The sequence below is a fragment of the Bos taurus genome, chromosome 10 (genome assembly GCF_002263795.3).
Source record: "Bos taurus isolate L1 Dominette 01449 registration number 42190680 breed Hereford chromosome 10, ARS-UCD2.0, whole genome shotgun sequence".
NCBI classification, from domain to species: Eukaryota; Metazoa; Chordata; class Mammalia; order Artiodactyla; family Bovidae; genus Bos; species Bos taurus.
The window spans coordinates 44547608-44564585 of record NC_037337.1 but is presented as its reverse complement, the minus strand read 5'-3'; the positions used below and the strand labels follow the sequence as shown (position 1 = coordinate 44564585).

The 16978-nt window shown below is 41.4% G+C and overlaps 1 protein-coding gene across 8 annotated transcripts in view; it reads right to left on the bottom strand.

The window, feature by feature from the left end:
- Nucleotides 1–562: 562 nt before the first annotated feature.
- The window catches only part of FRMD6 (FERM domain containing 6), a 267195-nt gene continuing 250779 nt past the window's right edge, over nucleotides 563–16978 (bottom strand). For all 8 annotated transcript variants that reach the window (XM_024997600.2, XM_024997601.2, XM_059890453.1 and 5 more), the window contains 5 exons: nucleotides 15710–15884; nucleotides 10961–11296; nucleotides 10098–10229; nucleotides 5842–5933; nucleotides 563–3560 (listed from right to left, as the gene is read on the bottom strand). In XM_024997600.2, the coding sequence (XP_024853368.1) occupies nucleotides 3276–3560; nucleotides 5842–5933; nucleotides 10098–10229; nucleotides 10961–11296; nucleotides 15710–15884 (1020 nt within the window). In that variant the 3' untranslated portion in view covers nucleotides 563–3275. The remainder of the gene's footprint in view (nucleotides 3561–5841; nucleotides 5934–10097; nucleotides 10230–10960; nucleotides 11297–15709; nucleotides 15885–16978) is intronic.

Here is a 16978-nt window from a genome sequence, read left to right as displayed (position 1 = left end):
TCCTTTAGGAGGTGAGCCAGGCTTTACAGAATCCTGTCTATTGACTCTTAAGCTTTGGGCTCTATGCTTTATGCAATGCTACCCTCACATTCATTCGATCCGTGAATGCATGCTTTTAAATGCAACCACTCATTTTTCTGAAACTAGAACACTCCAGTAATGACTGTTGAATGGGCAAAAGTTAAAGTAGTTACTTTAAAAAAATGAAAATAAAGAAGTAGAGACCTTTATGCTCCACACTTTGGGACTGAATAGTGGCTGACTGCCACACCCTTGAGCCTTGTTTCCTTCATCTCTAACTTGAAAAGATTAACAGTACCTGCCTTATGGGAATACGAGGATTCAATAGTTAACACACGAGCTTCTGACACACGTGGAGCAGGCTCTGGCACGCGGCAGGGCTTGGCATCAGCTATTAGCATCAACACAAGGGCTACTTTGCTCAGAATTCTATCAGGTTGTCCTTAAATGTGCTCTATTATAGGAAAGAAGAACATAAAGAGAACAGTCACTCTTGCATCATGGAGAACTCTAATAATAATTTTTAAAAAGGCACTTCAAAGACAAATAAAAAGTAACTTTATTGACTGCTAATCTTACCATGAAATCCTTATAAGAATAATTACAAAATAATGCAGTTTTTTAAACACACTTTTGGTATCATCTTAACATGATGATCCTTTCACAGAAAGGATTATTTACAATTTATGCAGATATAAAGTTCATTGTTGCAAATACAAATGCAGACGTGTAGAGGCAATATATACCAAACTGGTATACTGACTAGCAATGGATATTAACAAATGCAGAATAAATATCAGGTTTATACTTTTCCTTTATTTTTTAAAACAATTTCCAAATACAAAAATGTAGATATTCAAAAGGGATTTTCATATACATATATATAATTCTGCCGCAGTGGATCAAAAAGCAAAAATATGTCCTTAGCATGTCTCATTTTTGAAAACCCACAAGACTATTCATAAATCCAATTAGAAAGAGGGTGTGCAAAACCACTAACGATGCTGGCAAAACCCTAAAGACCTGATTCTGTTTGAAGTAGAGAGAAAATAAAAGTATAAAGCATTATGTACTTAATTAAATATATATTTTTTGATGTTTAAACAAGAAACACTAAGAGCTAAAGGAAATACACCACATTTATGATCTGGGCTTTTTAGGGTCAAACTTCATCAGAATTTGTCTCTTAAGCATCTATAAGAAATGGTGGATTATTTAATGACTTATAAGTAACAGTCATTAGATGATCCTTTCATACTTTCATCCTTTTATATACAAAGATTGAGATACTTTAATACATTCTGATATCTGAAACTTTGGTTCTTTCAAACATTTGATAAAAGCAAAATAATTTCCTGACTATAGCACTCTAGCATTTTTTTCCTTTTAAAGTGTCAAGTTAAACCAAGTTGACCGGCCTGTGTGTACCCACTGCCCTTTCATATCCACGGCGGGGGCGGAATGTGAGGGGCAACACAGGTAGCGCTTGTTCTCACTCGCCACGTGTTTATAATACTGACCCCCATCCACGGGGAACACTGTAGGTTCTGCTGTACCCTAAGACTATTTCTCTGTTACCTGAAAACGTAATTTTGTATAAAAATATGACTGTTTCTTTAGAAAATAATATAGTTTTTTTAATAAAACTTGGTAGATAGAAAAAATGGTATATCAAAATATGGTAAACAAATGTTGTAAATATATGAAATCATTAAAAACATCTTGTAGAAAGACATTGTGCTAAAGTACTTTCCTGAAGTGCGAGCAACACTGTTACTGTACATCTGAAGGTGAGTAAGTTCACTCTCCTGACTTGATTTTATTATATATCCTAACAGCAGTGGCAGTAACTGTCCTAAAAATGGCCTTTTCTCAAACACTAACACTTTCTATATACGTCAAAGTTAATGAAAAAGACATCCTCGGGATTGGTGGTTTTCAATCCTGTTACATCTAGTTCCATCTGGAAACTTCAAAAGAAAAGGCAATTTTCACCTGGGTCTCACCACAAGACACTGATTTAATTCATCTGAGGTGGTACCCAGACATTGTTAGTTTTTTCAAAGATCCCCAGATAATTCCATGATGCAACGAGGGTTGAGAACTATGGCAAAAGACACATGAGAAAACAGTCATTCTTGACTGTGTATCTATCAACTGATTGTCTGTAGGCATCATTCATTCAGTGACACCAAACATCATTATCCTCTGCACCAAACAAGAAAGACCATGTATGTAAGATAGACATGGGAGCTGTCTATCTTTCATAGATGAAAAGGTGGTAAGCTTCAGACACACATAAACACACAATCTTATGTATTTATATATGTATAACATATATGTATAGTTGGGGTATTTTGGTTAAGCAGAAACCAACATTACCATAATTTATTCTTGATTAAAAAAAACAAACCACCAGGTATAAACATATTCTAAGACATTTCTACAGTTTTAACAGAAACTGGTTTTGGAAACTCCACAAAATTCATTATGGCATGAACACAACCGATCTGTTACTTGGACAAAGGACTCGGCTGAATCCTAGAGCTTTCTGGAAGAGCAGGAGAAGGACACGGCACTGACCAGTGTGAAGCAGTCACAGGCCTCACTGCACCATCTTTTGGTTATTGCTTGATTCACATCTTGTTGACCTTGGGCTGCACTTCTGTGATGACGCATCTTTGGCATGCTGGAACCACGTGATTCAACCGCTTCATTCCTGTTCACTTTGGGACAGCCTCAGAGGGGTGGCAATGGCTATGACTGGGCAACTGTCCCTCTCTTAAAAAGATGAGAGCTTCTTCTCTCTCTCCTCCCTCAAACCACCAGCATTTCATGAGGGAGTGGTAGAAAAAAACATACAAGCAAACAAAGAAACACAACAACATCTTTCACATGATAAAAAAAAAAGTGATGTTACACGTAATTGAACTGGAAAACAAAACAATGAACACACACACCGCAGTCTGATATCCTGAAGGTTTGGTAACCAGTAAAGCACATTTCCTTTCAAAGGATCAGTGAACTTCCGGGCACTTGTCTTGCTGTACATTCTCTGTAGTCCTTTTCCTCCTGTGTTAATACTTAAAGTGCAACTGTCCCACGGCTTTTATTTCCATCACAACTATTATAAAGAAAGAGATATGTCTGGGGTGAAGAAAATATGGCACAAGTAATAGGTAAAGAAAGAACCCATGGCTTTCACAGCCTCTAGCAAGCAGCAGGCTGTCTGGACAGCTGCACGCAGAGGTCCTTTAAACAACAAACTCTGGAACTTCATCGTGGGTGAGATCCAGAGAGAAGTATTTGCTGGTTCTTTTGACTGGAAAAGCATCTTGGATGTTGACACACTGCTGAGCCAAGCAGCTGCTGCAATAGAGGCCTTCCTCATCCAGTTCATGGCCACACCCAAAGGTGTAACTCTGAGCAGTGTCCTGACACAGTCCTGCAATGCGCAAGAAGTCCTTCTGGTAAAGTCTGATGTCATCAAGGCTCAAGCTATGTCGATCGGTGGAGGTCTTTGGTTTTCGACATATTGTCTACAAAACAAGGGAAGGTTGAAACGACTTTAAGAGTATAGACTAATGTGAAAGTTCATCACTCTGTGTCCTGCACAGAGAAAAGATGCCAAATCAGAAAATGTTAAGGAATCCTTAGCTGTTAGAGGGTGGCTTCCAATCTGTGGTTTCTGGGCCCTGAAGCCCTGTGAGGAAAAAATGCTACCACCACCAATAATAGTAGCTAACATCTCCTGAGCCATTATTATGTGCTGCTGCTGCTAAGTTGCTTCAGTCGTGTCCAACTCTGTGCGACCCCATAGACTGGCAGCCCACCAGGCTCCCCCGTCCCTGGGATTCTCAGGCAAGAACACTGGAGTGGGTTGCCATTTCCTTCTCCAATGCATGAAAGTGAAAAGTGAAAGTGAAGGTGCTCAGTCGTGTATGACTCTTAGCAACCCCATGGACTGCAGCCCACCAGGCTCTTCCATCCATGGGATTTTCCAGGCAAGAGTACTGGGGTGGAGTGCCATTGCCTTCTCCATTATCATGTGCTAGGCCCTAGGAACTCAGTGACCTTCCCCACCCACTCCCTAGAAGAATAACCCAAGGCTCAGAGAAGTCAATGCAACATGAATCCAACTGTCTCCAGCATCTCAGAAACCGAGCAGTTCTCCTAAAATCAGGTTGCACGGGTAAAGGTACTGTTTCTTTGCTTTTCCATGAGGCTATGGCAATTAGGCATAGCAACGCTCTTGTGATGAGGTCTGTTATTCTTTTAATACGAGATGGGAAAACAAACCAATTATTATGCAAGAAACACAATTTAAAACACTATTTTTTTAAAAAGCTAGAATTCTTGGGTAGAAAAATAACATGAAGTGTTCTTGGTGTAGAAAAGGTTGGGAGGCAGCCCCAGGATGAAGAGGTGGCTCCTAAACAGTGCAAGAGGCTGTACTCTACCAAATGCTGCACACAGCAGGTTACAGACTTTCCAAACTCATTATCCCAAGAGGTGGTACTGGCTGCAAATATAAGCAGGTTAAAAAATGGTTCCAATAATTACATGAATAGAAAATCCTTAATGGGTTACTTATGGAAACGAGCCATTACAGCTCTAACCTACTTTTGCTGCTGAAACCACAAAGGCTAGCTTTGTTAGAATAAGATATCACTTTTGCTACCAGCAGAAGAGAACAGAGTCTGAGCTCAACAACATTTTACTTGGAATTGCCATATCTGAGAGCCCCCCAAAGATGATGATCCTCGTACTGATGGTGTCTTCTGAGGATCCACCAAGACTTTCACACAGAATTCATCAGGTCATCGCCACAAAGCATCAAGGCAGGCACCCATCTCCCCATCTCCTGGGTGTAGAAGCTGATCCCTAGCTGTACCCCACAAATGTTCATGTACAGTTAAGAGCAAACATCGAGTGGCAGGGGTGGGGTGCAAACTGAGGCAGTTTGACCCTGGAGCTTGTACTCCTAATCATCATGCTACATGTACAGCTACAAATACCACTTATTGGAAGTGCTAGAAGAATAGTTCATAAAATGTCACTTTCATATTATGGCTACTGAAATGGAAGGAAAAAAAAAGACAAAAGTTAATAAGGGAAGAAAGAGAAAAATATAAAAGGCAAAGACTGTCAGATACAAGAGAAAGAAAGAAAAAAGAGGGAAGATAATAGAGTGAAGAAAACAAGAGACCCACAGAGCACCCAAGACAGACAGCATATAAGGAGAGAGAAAGAGAGTGGTCAGAAGTCAGAAGTGAGTATCAGTTGTAGATTCCATCCAAATCCTGCAACAATGAGTTTCAGAGTATTTTAATTTGTCTGTATCTTCTGATAGCTTAATCGTCTAACCAGTGATTATGGGTTATCAAACACACTAGCTTAGCACAGTTTGAAAATTCAAACTGAATAGAATAATTAAGAGTGTGGAAACACTTCTGTCACAACATACCTGACAAGAAAATTACTCTCCCAGTTGTTGAGATCAACACACACACACACACACACACACACACACACACACACACACAGAGTTAACCTGAAACCTAAAGACCAGAGGCTTCTCACCCATATGAAGTATGAAACAAAGTACACAGTTCATCCAAATAAAAATCCCAAAGAGAAATGGAACTAGCAAATAAATGGAAATAAATTCAGACTAAAACTGGAAAGTATGTATCTACTAGGAATCATTTCCTGAAGGTTTTAAATTTCTGCTCATTTACATAATTATAAATGCAAGCCCCTATTTAAAACTGTCTATAACTTCAGCTCCTGATTTAAGTTTTTCAACTCCTCCCGTACCTGTGGAAGAGAATCGGTGCTCTGGCCACGCAGTTTGACTACCGTTTCTGAGGAGCTGGAGGTGGAAGAACCGATTTCTTTCACAATCAATCCTAAAGTAAAACACAGAGGAAAAACCAGTGAAGACCTCAAATTATTCATCCTTCTTGCCACGCATCTGACATGAACTACTGTGTGCTTGTGCTCAGTCACTTCAGTCACGTCTGGCTCTTTGTGACCCTATGGACTGTAGCCCGCCAGGCTCCTCTGTCCATGGGGATTCTCCAGGCAAGAATACTGGAGTGGGTTGCTGTGCCCTTCTCCAGGGGATCTTCCCGACACAGGGATTGAATGGGGTCTTCTGCGTCTTCTGCAATGTAGGCAGATTCCTTACCGCTGAGCGACCCTACTACCAAGAACTAAAGTGCAAATATTAGCCAGTGCTGATTAATCTCCCTCCCTGTGGCCCTTTGGTGGCTGATGACAGGCATGGATCACAACCACTCCTTGTGTTGCAGGGAGTGGTGAGATCCATGAGGGGTTAGAGCATGGCATGGAGGTTAAAACTGCATTCTCTAAAACAAACTTCTAATTAAGCTGTTTAGGATGCAGTTAGAAACAAAAACAAAGGCCGAAGGTGAAAGTGGTTTCTTCACTGTATCGCTAAAGCTCCCCTACTCTCCATACAACACTGACTTTGAATATAACTCTCTGAACAGTGACACAGCCTCTAGGTTTGGTTCTGCTTAAATGAGCAGTGGGTAAATGGGCGGAAACTGGGTCCAGGCAAGTAAGGACTGTGTGTCCTGGCCAGTGTCCTCTTACAAATGTGGTTGAGCACAGCACCCATCCAACTGAAGAGCAAATGCCCACCAAGGGCAAGGTCCAGGGCCTGCATATGGAACACACTCCGTTCCAGAGGTTCCTCTGGGAAGATGGGGCCACTGCACAGGCCTCCTGCGTCAGGTTTTACTGGCCTGACACCAAAAATGGGAGGCTACAGTAAGAAGTCAGCTCTGGACCTCTGAGATCACCAGAGCCCCTTGTCACTGAGGGCTCAGGGGGCCTGATGGTATTTTAGAAACAGAAATCCAGGGCTAAAACTTTCCTAAGGGACTGTGGCATAGGAATAAAGCATCCAGAAAAAATGTTTAAGAAGGTAAAACTGTCAACAAGAACTGGCGATGTAAGTGAAAACCACTCATGTTTCTTGCAAACAGATGGAGCAAGTGAAGGTCAAGCCCCAGAGCCTTAAGGCTAAATGGCTTAAGTACATTTCCACCTGATAAAGAAAAGAACCTTGGGTAAGTAATATGATTTTTATTCAGCCACTGCTAGTAATCCATAGAAATGACTTTTTGTATTCTATCTCTTTAAAAGGGTCTCATGATAATTCAGTGTCTGGCATGTATTAAGTGTTTGATGATTAGTTCAATTAAAAAATGATATATGTACATTCCTTGGCTTATATGTAGACAGTTTATTCTCAGATGACAGTCATGTTTTTGGGGTTGGTACCAACTGCCTGAGCAGAAGATCTTTCTCTAGAAAGCTCATAATCTTTTAAAAAGCATTAAACTTAAAAAAAAAATTTACTTATTTTTGGCTGTGCTGGGTCTTTGCTATTTTGTGCAGGGTTTCTCTAGTTGTGTAGAGAGGGGGTATTGTCAAGTTGTGGTGTGTGGGCTTCTCACTGCAGTAGTTTTTCTTGTTGCACAGAACGGGCTCTACGGTGCACAGGCTTAGCTGCCCTGCGGCATGTGGGCTCTTAGTTCCCAGACCAGGGATATAACTCATGTCAATCGGCAGGTTCTTAACCACTGGACCACCAGGGAAGTCCCAGCATTAAACTTCTGAGTGAATCTTCACAGGAAGAAGATGTGGACTAGGGCACTGGCTGGCACTTGGTATGCTTCCTTTTGGATTTCCTTGTAAACGTGCCCGTGTGTGTGTGTTAGTCACTCAGTCGTGTCTGACTCTTTGCGACCCCATGCACGATAGCCTGCTAGGTTCCTCTGTCCATGGAATTCTCCAGGCAAGAATACTGGAACAGGTAGCCATTTCCTTCTCCAGGGGATCTTCCTAATGCAGAGATTGAACACAGGTCTCCTGCATATACAGGTGGATTCTTTACTGTTTGAGCTACGAGGGGTGCCCAAATGTGCCCTGGTTGCCTGTAAATCACCTGCTCTGAAACCCAGAACCAGCACTAGAAAACTCAGCATCAAGCCTGATGATCAGAACATTGAACTAGCTCCTGCCAACTTCCACAAGAGTGAAGGATAGAGCAGTACACTCCATCACCACTCAATCTTAGCTCTGTGTATTTAAAACAATGTTTAAAGGCTCAGATTATAGAGATTTGGGCAAACTAGGATGATGCAAGGAAGAAAATAAAAACATCCATAACCCCATTATCCAGCAAAAAGGTTACTAATATTTTTATCATATATGTATAAACATTTTTATAATTTGAGATCATGCTATTTAAACAATTTATACTGTTTTTCTTACCTATGTTTCTTATATTATTAAGTACCCTCTGAAAGAAAATCTCATTATTGAATGGCTATATAATATTCCACTTTAATGAACAGAACATAACTTTACTCATTGTTAAACTTTAGTTTCTTTTTTCTTTTTGCTATTATATTTGACATTTCAATACACATTTTTTATATATAAATCTTTTCAAAAGCCATCTTATTTAAATTTTAAACAAATTTAATTTCTATTTAAAATTACAAAATTAATTTATAAAAATCAAACAGAAATAAAAAAAATAGAAAGTAAAAGTCTGCTTGCCTCATCTCTCCTTCCCAGAGGCCCACTTTAGACAATTTTCTTTACACAAACACACACACAGAGTGAGTGATGACATGCTCTCTATACAGCTATAATATGCATATATATATTAAAACATTTTTAAGGAAAAAAATTAAACATAATAAAGTAAATGGACAAAAAGGGGCAAAGTTTGGTACAAGACTAGAGCAATCAGCCTCTTGGGTCTTTGTTGCTCAGAGTGATTCTCAGCAATCATGGGCAGGTCTGTTTCTGGCTAAGCTTCTGAAGGCCATGGTTCTGCTAGGTTAGCAAGTGGAATTCTGTCATCAAAGGTTCCTCTTACTCTTTAGAGAGCTGCCAGAATGACAAAGACTGTGTCTGTTAACCTTTTCATCACTAATTCCCCGCCCCTGATGCGTGGCAGAGGATCACAATCAGAGGTTGTGGGTCATGACAGGCCAATGCCAGGTCACTCCAGTCGAAGGAGGATCTCTCACTGAAGCAGTGCTTTCAGCGGCAAGACACTTAGCACTGAAGTCATTTCGACAGCTGGCTCCTAAGGCATTTTCTTTATAGAACAGAGACTAATTCATGACATGTGACAAAAGCAATTACAAGTCTGAGGGTTTTTTTTTTAAAAAAAAAACTACTTTTTTTTTTATAAGATGACAACTTTCATTTGAGAGAAATATATATATTATTATATAACTCTATAAAAGGGTTATAGTGAATACATTTAAAGATGTCATCAAACATAGAATTTAAGAGTTTTTTTTACGCCAACCTTTTTTTAACGCTTTTTCTCCAGATTCCTAAATTCTATATGATATAGTGTGTGTGTGTGTGCACGCTCAGTTGTGTCCAACTCTTCTGTGACCTCCATAGACTGAAGCCTGCCAGGCTCCTCTGTCCATGAGATTTTCCAGGTAAGAGTAATGGAGCAGGTTGTTATTTCCTCTTCCAGGGGATCTTCCTGACCCATGGATCGGACCCACATCTCTTATGTCTCCTGCACTGGCAGGCAGATCTTTACCAACTGTGCCACCTGGGAAGTCCGTATAAAATAGAATGGGGGAAACCAAAACAAAGTAAACCTGGAGAGCTGACTGCTGCTTTTCTCCACCCAGCATTTGTCCTCTCTAATCCATGGGTTTTCTTGTCTATGGAAAGGAGGAGGCCAGTTTGAAGGGTCTCCAAGCCTCTTAACAGATAAATCACATAACTCTCTGATTATCATTTAAAAGAGCAAAGAGGGAAAGATAAAACCCAATTACACAGCTTTGTCCAAAGCCTGAGGTAGAGGATGCTAATTCCAATGCTGAGTGCTTCTCCAGCTTCCCTTTCCTTTCCCTCCACAGAAGGCACTCGGTCCCACAGTCTGTGACACTGATGTGCAGCCCCCAACCCACCCCTTCTATTTTCCTGGTCGCCTGCTTCCCAGTCCAGGACCACTCCCTGGGTAAGGAGAGGTCCCTTCTGCGGGAGCTCACCAGAGTGTCCGTTCAGCTTCCGTGACAGGAGCATGTCCTCTGTGATATAGATGCACATGTCTGGGCTGACTTCCAAGGACTCTTCATTCATCTGTTCCAGGTCTCTGGGGTCATCAACCAACATCTCTATTTCTGAAGAAGGGAAAGACATTTAGTGACACAAAGGAAATGGTTACCATTCACAGCCACACCTTGAGGGAGGTTATGCAATTATTTACATGTAAAAATAAATTTGCTAATGAGACTCTACAATAGGAAATTCCAGTGACAATTCTCGACTAGATCCTGCTTCTCTTTTTCTCAGGACTGTTGTGTTATCTACATGTCTGCTAATGCCATGATCTGATTATCAATTATTCTTTCTCTTTAAGAAAAACTGTACTAGCATGCTGTGATGACAAAGGGCCAGCGGAGGCTGATGGGTCGTTTGGCTCATGCCAAAGCAGACTGTTGACAAAGACAGAATGAATAGTGCATGAAGCTCTCCGTCTCCCACATCTGCCATCTCTTGGAGCATTTAACAATGAGATTTGAGATCCACATGAATTCTATAGTAAGCACACATATGTTTTTCAGTTTTCCTCAATGGAATCAGTATATCTTTTCCCCAAACTTGAATGCTACAGCAATTATTTGAAACAGAAAAACAATAAAAAAGATGCACCCAAATGCTGATACAGGCTATAGATCTCGTCTTATCTCCTTAACCCAGGGTGAAGCAGCCAATGCTGTGTTGCTCTCTTCTCTATTACGACATCAATCCTATGGAACCAACACTGGGGAAGCACTGGGAAAGAAAAAGCAGAAGGGGCCCTGACGATGGGTCAGCACCGTTAGCTTGGAGGGCCTGGGGGGCAGGTTACCATCATCCTGCGAATCCTCCTCCAGCCGGTCCTTGCCGCCACTCTCCACCCCGGAGGTGTGGGAGCTGCCGTGGCTGGTCATGGAGCTGCAGGTTTTCAGCTTGCGGTGGATGGCACTGCCAGGGTAGGCGTCCTCAGGGCCCGCATCCCGGGCCTTGGTGTCGGCCTCGATGCCCGAGGTGTGGGAGCTGCTGTGGCTGGCGGTCGAGTGACGGGACAGGCGCTTGTGCTTCATGCTGCCGGCGCTGCTCCCGCTGGCCCGTGACCGCTTCTCCAGCTGGTCCATGTCGAGGTCCAGGTTGTCGCTGATGTAAGACTCCCGGTACTGCTTCTTCTCTGTGTGGTGAGGAACACAGCTTGTCATTACAGTCAACCAAGGCAGGAGGAATGGCTGGTTAGCCCAGGGCAGGCATCAGGCCACGAACGAGTACAATTTCACATTCAGAAGTGAGTGACTGGAAAGTGCTGATAATTCTGATAGGAACTCTATGTAAGAAGACTGCAAAATGAATAAAACCCAGTACAATAGATCTGAGGCAGGTATTTGACTACTTGAAGACTTTTAAAGTTTCAAACACTGCAGAAGAATGCTACTCAATGTGGATGAAAAGACCACTTCTTGTCTGAAAACTGTTATTTGTCCACAATGGAATAAGTTTAGGAATTGAGAATAAACATTTAGAAACTTTCAGAGCGATCTGATATTGCCAGGACATCCACTAATGAGACTTTGAACTTTGCAAAAGTATCAGTGCATGGTGGATTAGAAGTTTTGAAAAATCTGGTTCTTCCCCACAGATAATTTCTGAAACTCTGCTACAGAAATGGTTTCATAAGTACACTTATACTAACTGCCTTTCATTTGATTTGTTCATCTGTTCAGTTTGGTCCATTGTTAACTTAGCTCTAACTGTTGAAGACAATTTAAAATAAAACTATTTTTCTGAGAATTTCTTTCAAAAAATTCCAGAACTGAGATTTTCACAGATTAAGATTGCTTTTCTCCATTTAGGCTGAACTAATGAGACTTCACGATCTATTAAGAAAACATAGTAATCACTCTGGTTTGATGATTTATACCCACTTAGCCTCTGACTGATAAAACTGTTATTTAACAAGTTGGTACAGATCTTTAATGCAGACAAAGACACAATACTGGAAAGTCCCTTTTATCAAATGCTAAACTAACTATTACATAAAGGCACAAACTTACAACTGGGCTACAGGTATACAACTGATATGCTATGCTATGCTAAGTCACTTCAGTCGTTGCCAACTCTGTGCGACCCCATAGATGGCAGCCCACCAGGCTCCCCCGTCCCTGGGATTCTCCAGGCAAGGACACTAGAGTGGGTTGCCATTTCCTTCTCCAATGCATAAAGTGAAAAGTGAAAGGGAAGTCGCTTAGTTGTGTCCCACTCTTAGCAACCCCATGGACTGCAGCCCACCAGGCTCCTCCGTCCATGGGATTTTCCAGGCAAGAGTACTGGAGTGGGGTGCCATTGCCTTCTCCAATACAACTGATACAAACATACTATTTTTGTGCTTGAGGTCAGAAATTTAAAACAAAGAAAGAGCCTTGTATTTTTAATACTTATGAGAAATAACACATCAAAACAACGTTAAAAAGGAAGAGTGCACTTGGGGAATGTTGAATTGATACTATTTCAGAAACTGTTAACTAAACCAGACTGGGTTCTCAAGGGTCTGCTAATGGATTTGTCTTGTCTCTTGGTTAAGTAAAAATACGTGTACTCTTGATGTCTGAATCCAGCCTGAAGTATAATCACCACAGGCTTCCCCAGAGAAGAAAGGAACATCAGCAGAAAGAGAAGATATGTACTCCAGGATGCAAAATGGCAACGATGCTTGGAGATGATGGTGTGTACACTTCTGGGCTCCAGCCTATTTATGTTACTTCTAAGGACTCAAGCTGAAGCAAAGAGGTGTGTGCAGCCATACTCACAGTGAGGCAGAAGGGAACCAGATATCAGGGCCTAACCACAAATCACTGCTACAAAAGTACATCCATCTACAGCCCATCTTTTTAGGGCTAGGCTGGGTTCTAATGAGTCCTATTTTCTAAGAAAGCAGGTGTTAAGATGAAGAGCTAAAAGGGGTTTGCAAAATTCCCATATGCTTTCTATTTGTTGTAGTTTTAATACAATAGGCACATGGCCCTTGGAAGGGTAAAAAGTAAAAAAAAAAAAAAAAAAGTCCTAAGCCCTAAGACAACTGATAACAGTGGCTCTAATAATTAAAAAAAAAACTTTTCTGTATCTTTAAAAAGAGCCCTTTTACTCCCAAATTTCTGACAGATTTGGAGTAAACTAGTTATTCTATACTCACACACATAGTCACTAGAAAACAAGTACTTTGCCAACCTGTCTTCTAGCTAATAAGAGCCTAGCCTGAATTACTTCGTGTCAACATGTCAGCACAGCCTTGGTGCTCCACGTGCCGGCTTCTGCTCCTGTCATCGTGCTTTTCATCTCTTAGACCTTCTGCAAACGTTTAAGGAGTTTCACACCGATCAGTTACAAAATGAGGAAAATGTTGAAATAATTTTGAAATTTATTTTAAGAAATACAAAATGCAGCCGCTCACCCTCTAGTAATCACTGGTGTCAACAATGCAATCATCTGTTGTAAAAGCCCACAGAACACCAAACTTTTCGTGTTGTTTTGGACCATAATGCAAGTCAATGCACCCTCTTGACACAAAACCTAAGAATAAGCCCTAGCTATCGAGTAAAACTGAGTTGAAAAAAGATTTTAATGACAGAAAGCATTTTTTATCCATCTCTTTTTAAACAACAGGATTCTTGTGATCATTTTTACTACAAAATGCAAAAATAGTGTTTCAGACAAGGTGACACTAGATGAAATCTAATTAAGAAAAATACAGATTCTTTTCACGCTGTGATTTTGGCTAATGTTAATAGCTTTTTTTTGTTGTTTAAAATGTTGCAATCCTTAAGTGTGGGTGAAATAACTGAATTCAGGCCAAGGTTAATCCAAAAGAACTTAGTTTCAGGTTTTCTTCAGATCTGCAGGGATTTCTAAGCAGAAGAAAGTAAAGATAGGGAAGAAAAAAAAAAGCCATATCTGCAAAATGTATCTACGCATACCCACATCAAAGATCCAATCTGCATCACTGTCAATCTCACTGCCCCATTCACATAAGCCCTCACATGCACGTGATAACAAAGCCCTCCCCTAAGAACTCAACATTCTTTGTAATTTTTCTTTAGAACCTATAGGGGAGGTTCATTAATTCTTTCAGGGTACAAGGGGCTCACATTACAGTCACCTAAACAAGAATTTACTAAAATGCTGTGGGCAGAGAGCTGCTGGAATAAATGAATTTCCCAAAGTTGCGAGTTGGCCATTCAGGAATGAAGCCAACTTGGCAAATGATGGGCTCTGCACCTAAGTCACCTATTCTCACAAGCTTTCCTGGTGCTTCTGCCCATTTAAATTCCTAATCTTCATGTCAGCGTCAATGCACTTGTTATACTGATAAGTCATCATGCGGAAGAACTGGCAGTCTGGCAGCAGGGGAAGCCAATACACTAGACAGTGAGACTAATTCTCTCCAAAGACAAATGCAGTTTGGTGGCAGACAGTGGAAAATGATTCATGTTCTAATTGCTACTTAAATTACAATGGCATCTCCAAACTGGGCCTCATTTAAATTGAGAGGCAGCTTTTGAGAAACATCCATCAGATTGTGTTTAAACCTCTATAAGGACTTTTGTTTGTTAAGAGAGGACAGGTACTTGTCTTGTTTCTATAGGGAACGTGACGTCTGAGAGGTCAAAATGTGTTTCCGACATGGACCTAAGTTAATATGAATCTGAATCCTAATTTATGCAAATACCCCAAATAAAATCTAATAAAATTACCAACAATTACTATAACATGAGTTTGCAAAAAAATTGAAGACACTGAAAGACCAAATATGCAAAGTAGCATTTTTGGGTGTGAAACTGGAGTGTGCTGTACAGAGTAACCACAGGAGATAAAGAGCTAACCATCAGGTTAATACTGTGAAGTTGAAGTCTACTGTTAGAAGCCTCCACCTCGTCTTCCTCTCCTCACCAAGACTTGCCCTCTCATGGCTCAGAACTCTGAAGCCCCACATGCACTGCTCTGTTCTGTGTCTCAGCAAACCGCCCCCGTGCCCCAATAGGACAGGCTAACAAGATCCTCAATTGTAAACTTTTCTCTCCTTTGTTGGTCTTTCTTGCTGAGCCAGACAAGGGGCTTCCTAGTTGTCAACAAGAGGCTGGAGATATTCTGTGGCCCACCTTTACTGTCACTCTAACATAAGGAATAATCACACTGCAAGGAATTTCAGAGAGCCTGTACATAACAGCCCCAAGGTGGACCAGTGTATAAACAAGACTCTGAGATGCAGATAAAAGCTGGTAAGCAGATAAACCTTAGCTGTGCTTCCACATAGTGGCTTTCTGGACTTTCAAGTTGAGTGCAGGGAAACTTTAAAGAGACTGTTTGCTAGGACAGTTAAATAGCAGGGATAATCTTAGATATGCTGACCAGCCTGTGGGTGGGCTTTCCAGGACTGCTGAGATGGAAAAAGCAACGCTGCTGGGGACCTGGAGAGGCTGGGGGTCCCCAGGTCCCACTCTTCAGGAGACTAAAGCCCCAGTTCTTGGCAGCTGTCGAGTAAGGGGCCACGGGTAGCAAAAGTACCACCTGCTTCCCGGCCAAGATTTTGCGATACCTTCATTTTCCTCCAGCTTCCGGATGTGGCGCAGAACGGGCTGCAGGTTCATGTAGAGGCGATGGCTGTTGCTCAGGAGCTGCAGAAGATGTCTGGAGCGCATGGGGCACCCCGTGTAGTAGATGAGCTTCCTGGCAGAAGGCAAGCCATCTGGGAGAATCTCAAACTTCTTACCCTGTGGAGGGAAAGAACAAGTCAGGAAGACAAGTCTCTGATGTGTCAAGGTCCACTTTCTTTCCTAGTAAGTAAGGAAAACTACAGACTCAGAAATAGATGCCTAAGGCTCCATCCAAAGTTCCCTGAGGGGTATATTACTGTCTTCCCTTTCAAAAATGTCATGGGATAGAGGATTACCAAAAATTCAGGGAAATGCCAAGCCAGGGTCTTCCGGTTCCATCTGTGGTTTCTCTGGCTGGCCAGGCTATTTACGTAATAGAGAAGAGGCCATCATGAAAGCATTCTCAAATGTAATCCCAACACCCTAACTCAGTAAACAAGACCACAAGCTCTAGAAGAGTAATGCATTCAAATATTTGTTGAACGCTGACAAGATGTCAAACACTTTTCTAGTTCCTGAGAAAACAGTAGTGCATATATGACCAAGTCCCTACCCTCCTGTTGCTACAATCTGGTGCTAAAGAGGGTGAATAAACACATAAAATAACTACAGCTTATGATAAATTATGGGGTGGAAATAAACAAGGAGTTACGATAGTAAACAATACAAGATACCTATTTGGGGGTTAGAAAAAAATGAAAAACTCTTTAGTCAGATAGAAGAGGGACTTGGAAGCCAGATGGATAGCTGGAGGGATGAGATAGGAAGGAGAAATAAGATATGCAAGTGGTATGTAAGTATCTCTCTGTCAGTGGAGGAATCTCATTCACCAGGTTTGGGATCATTAACCCGAAGTTGCTCAGTCGTGTCCGACTCTTAGCGACCCCATGGACTGCAGCCTACCAGGCTCCTCTGTCCATGGGATTTTCCAGGCAAGGGTACTGGAGTGGGGTGCCATTGCCTTCTCCGAAATTGAGGGAGAGGGTGTGGCAAAGTTCCTTCCAGTTACAGAATATTATGAATTCCTTTAACTTTTTTGACAATGAATAGGATAGCAGGACTACAGAAAGGAGTCTTCCAGACACAGTGATTCTCAGCTGGAGACGACAGGTAAAGCAAAGAGGGAGGTGTATTTTAACTACACACTGAAAGTCAGCACAAAGCAATTCAGACATGGATGGAATTTCTTACCTCTTGACTTTCCATTTTAA